This window comes from Aplysia californica, unplaced genomic scaffold, assembly GCF_000002075.1.
Source record: "Aplysia californica isolate F4 #8 unplaced genomic scaffold, AplCal3.0 scaffold01136, whole genome shotgun sequence".
Lineage (NCBI taxonomy): Eukaryota > Metazoa > Mollusca > Gastropoda > Aplysiida > Aplysiidae > Aplysia > Aplysia californica.
In genome coordinates this window covers 172,291-174,495 of record NW_004798406.1, presented here as the reverse complement: position 1 = coordinate 174,495, position 2,205 = coordinate 172,291, and the positions used below count along the sequence as shown (strand labels likewise).

The following is a 2,205-nucleotide window of genomic DNA, read 5'->3' as shown; positions in this document are numbered from 1 at the left end:
TGTCCCCTGTCTCATGGCTGTGAGTACATAGCAAGATGTCTGTTGTGTTGTGTCCCCTGTATCATCCCTGTGAGTACATAGCAAGATGTCTGTTGTGTTGTATCATCCCTGTGAGTACATAGCAAGATGTCTGTTGGGTTATGTCCCCAGTCCCCCCTGTCCCCCCTGTCATCGTCCGTGTCAGTCTGTGCCGTGTTCTCGTGACGTTCTGTCTGTGGGTTTGTTGTACGTGTTTGTTGTACGTGTGTGTTGTACGTGTGTGTTGTACGTGTTTGTTGTACGTGTGTGTTGTACGTGTGTGTTGTACTGTGGCTGTTTGGAGGACACAGCTGGTAGGTCTTGCTTCTTTTCGTTCTCCATGTGTCCTGTCTGTCTGTCTGTCTGCCTGTCTGTTTGTCGTTTTCCCTGTAGGTGAACGACTCAATGTTTTTTATTTGTGAGTTGTTGGCGGGTGCTCTGGTGTGGTTTGCTTCTTCTTTCCTATCAAACATCTATCGTCCTTATCGCCCCTCCTTCTTTTTTATGTTTGTTACTCTCTTGTAACACCTCTATTCTTCTGGCGCTCATATGACCTTATACAGTTGCGAGCGCCGTAAAACCTCTACTAAAACTAAACTAAACATCTCATTTGTGAAACATTTTGTTTACCTTGTACCACAAGTGACCAGTCAGGGATGAATTTGAGAGATGTTTTCTTTCCTTTTTTGATGATGCAAAAAGTGAGGTTTCTACAGAATCAGTACACAAAAACAATATACAGGTGCCTGTTGTTGTCTATTTGTATGATGTGTAAGCGTGAGTATGTGGTGGGCAAGTGTGTGTGTGTGTGTGTGTGTGTGTGGTAGGCATGTGTGTGCGTGTGGTGTGTGCATGAGTGTGTGTGTGTGTGTGCATTTGTGAATATTGTTCGTACCTGCATTTATGTAAAGCGCCTAGAGCTGTGTTTACACGGGAGTGGGTGCTATAGAAATGATGGACATTATTATTATTACGGAATGTTTTGTTTTTTCCTCCCCTGTAGGTGAACGACTCAAACCTGGAGGACGTGAGCCACGAGGAGGCGGTACAGGCGCTCAAGAGCACGGCCGAGGTGGTCAGGCTGACCATTGCTAAGCCAGCCTACCTGCCAGAGGTCAACGACTCTATAGGTGAGGCAGGGGTCGTAGGTCATGGGTCAGGGGGGTTGTAGGTCATGGGTCAGACGAGTCGTGGGTCAGGCTAGCCATTTTGGGTTCATGTTCCCTGTGCAGAAGAAATGGTGTGTGTGTGTGTGTGTGTGTGTGTGTGTGTAGTGCGCGTGCGTGTGTTTGTGTGCGTATGTGTGTGTGTTTGTATGTGCGTGTGTGTGTTTGTGTGTGCGTGTCCCCGAGATACTCCGTCACAACCTCCCCACACAGTTATCCAATAAGATCTTTGTCTTGTGCCTGTGGTGGCCAAGTGCCGAACGGTCGGCCACAGACACAAGCCATTTATTTACCTGTACATGTACAAGACGTTACGCTGTGGGTGCTTGGCGGGTGCTCTGGTGTGGTTTGCCTTCTTTTTTGTGTTTGTTACTCTCTTGTAACACCTCTAATCTTCGGCACTTAAATGACCTTATTTTGTTGCAAGTGCCGTAAAACTCTTACTGAAACTAAAAAGAGTTTACACAACAGGTTACATGGTTATAGGTCTCTTCCCTGACATGTCACAACCTTAGAATTACAAGCCGCCTGATCTCTCCTCCTTCTGTTTTATGTTCGTTACTCTCTTGTAACACATCTAATCTTTGGCACTTATATGACCTTATTGTGTTGTAAGTGCCGTAAAACTCTTACAAAAACTAAACAACTAAAAAACCCTCACCATTTCACTGTTTTTGTCGCCAGGTCTGGGGTTCAGCATCGCCGGCGGGAGGGGCAACCAACACATTCCAGGGGACAACGGCATCTTCGTCACCAAGATCATCGAGGGCGGGGCCTCGGAGCAGGACGGGCGGCTGGCAGTCATGGACCGGCTCATCGCTGTGAGTACATAGAGGAAGATGTCTGTTGTGTTGTCTCTTCGCTGTGAGTACATAGCAAGATGTCTGTTGTGTTGTGTCCCCTGTCTCATGGCTGTGAGTACATAGCAAGATGTCTGTTGTGTTGTGTCCCCTGTATCATCCCTGTGAGTACATAGCAAGATGTCTGTTGTGTTGTATCATCCCTGTGAGTACATAGCAAG

General features: G+C 47.0%; 1 protein-coding gene across 1 annotated transcript in view; it reads left to right on the top strand.

The window, feature by feature from the left end:
• Positions 1-1,866: 1,866 nt before the first annotated feature.
• SAP (synapse-associated protein) overlaps positions 1,867-2,205 on the top strand; it is a gene marked incomplete at its 5' end in the record, with an annotated part of 42,241 nt that continues 41,902 nt past the window's right edge. Inside the window, 2 exon segments of the mRNA NM_001204555.1 lie at positions 1,867-2,009; positions 2,012-2,013. Coding sequence (NP_001191484.1) covers positions 1,867-2,009; positions 2,012-2,013 — 145 coding nt within the window.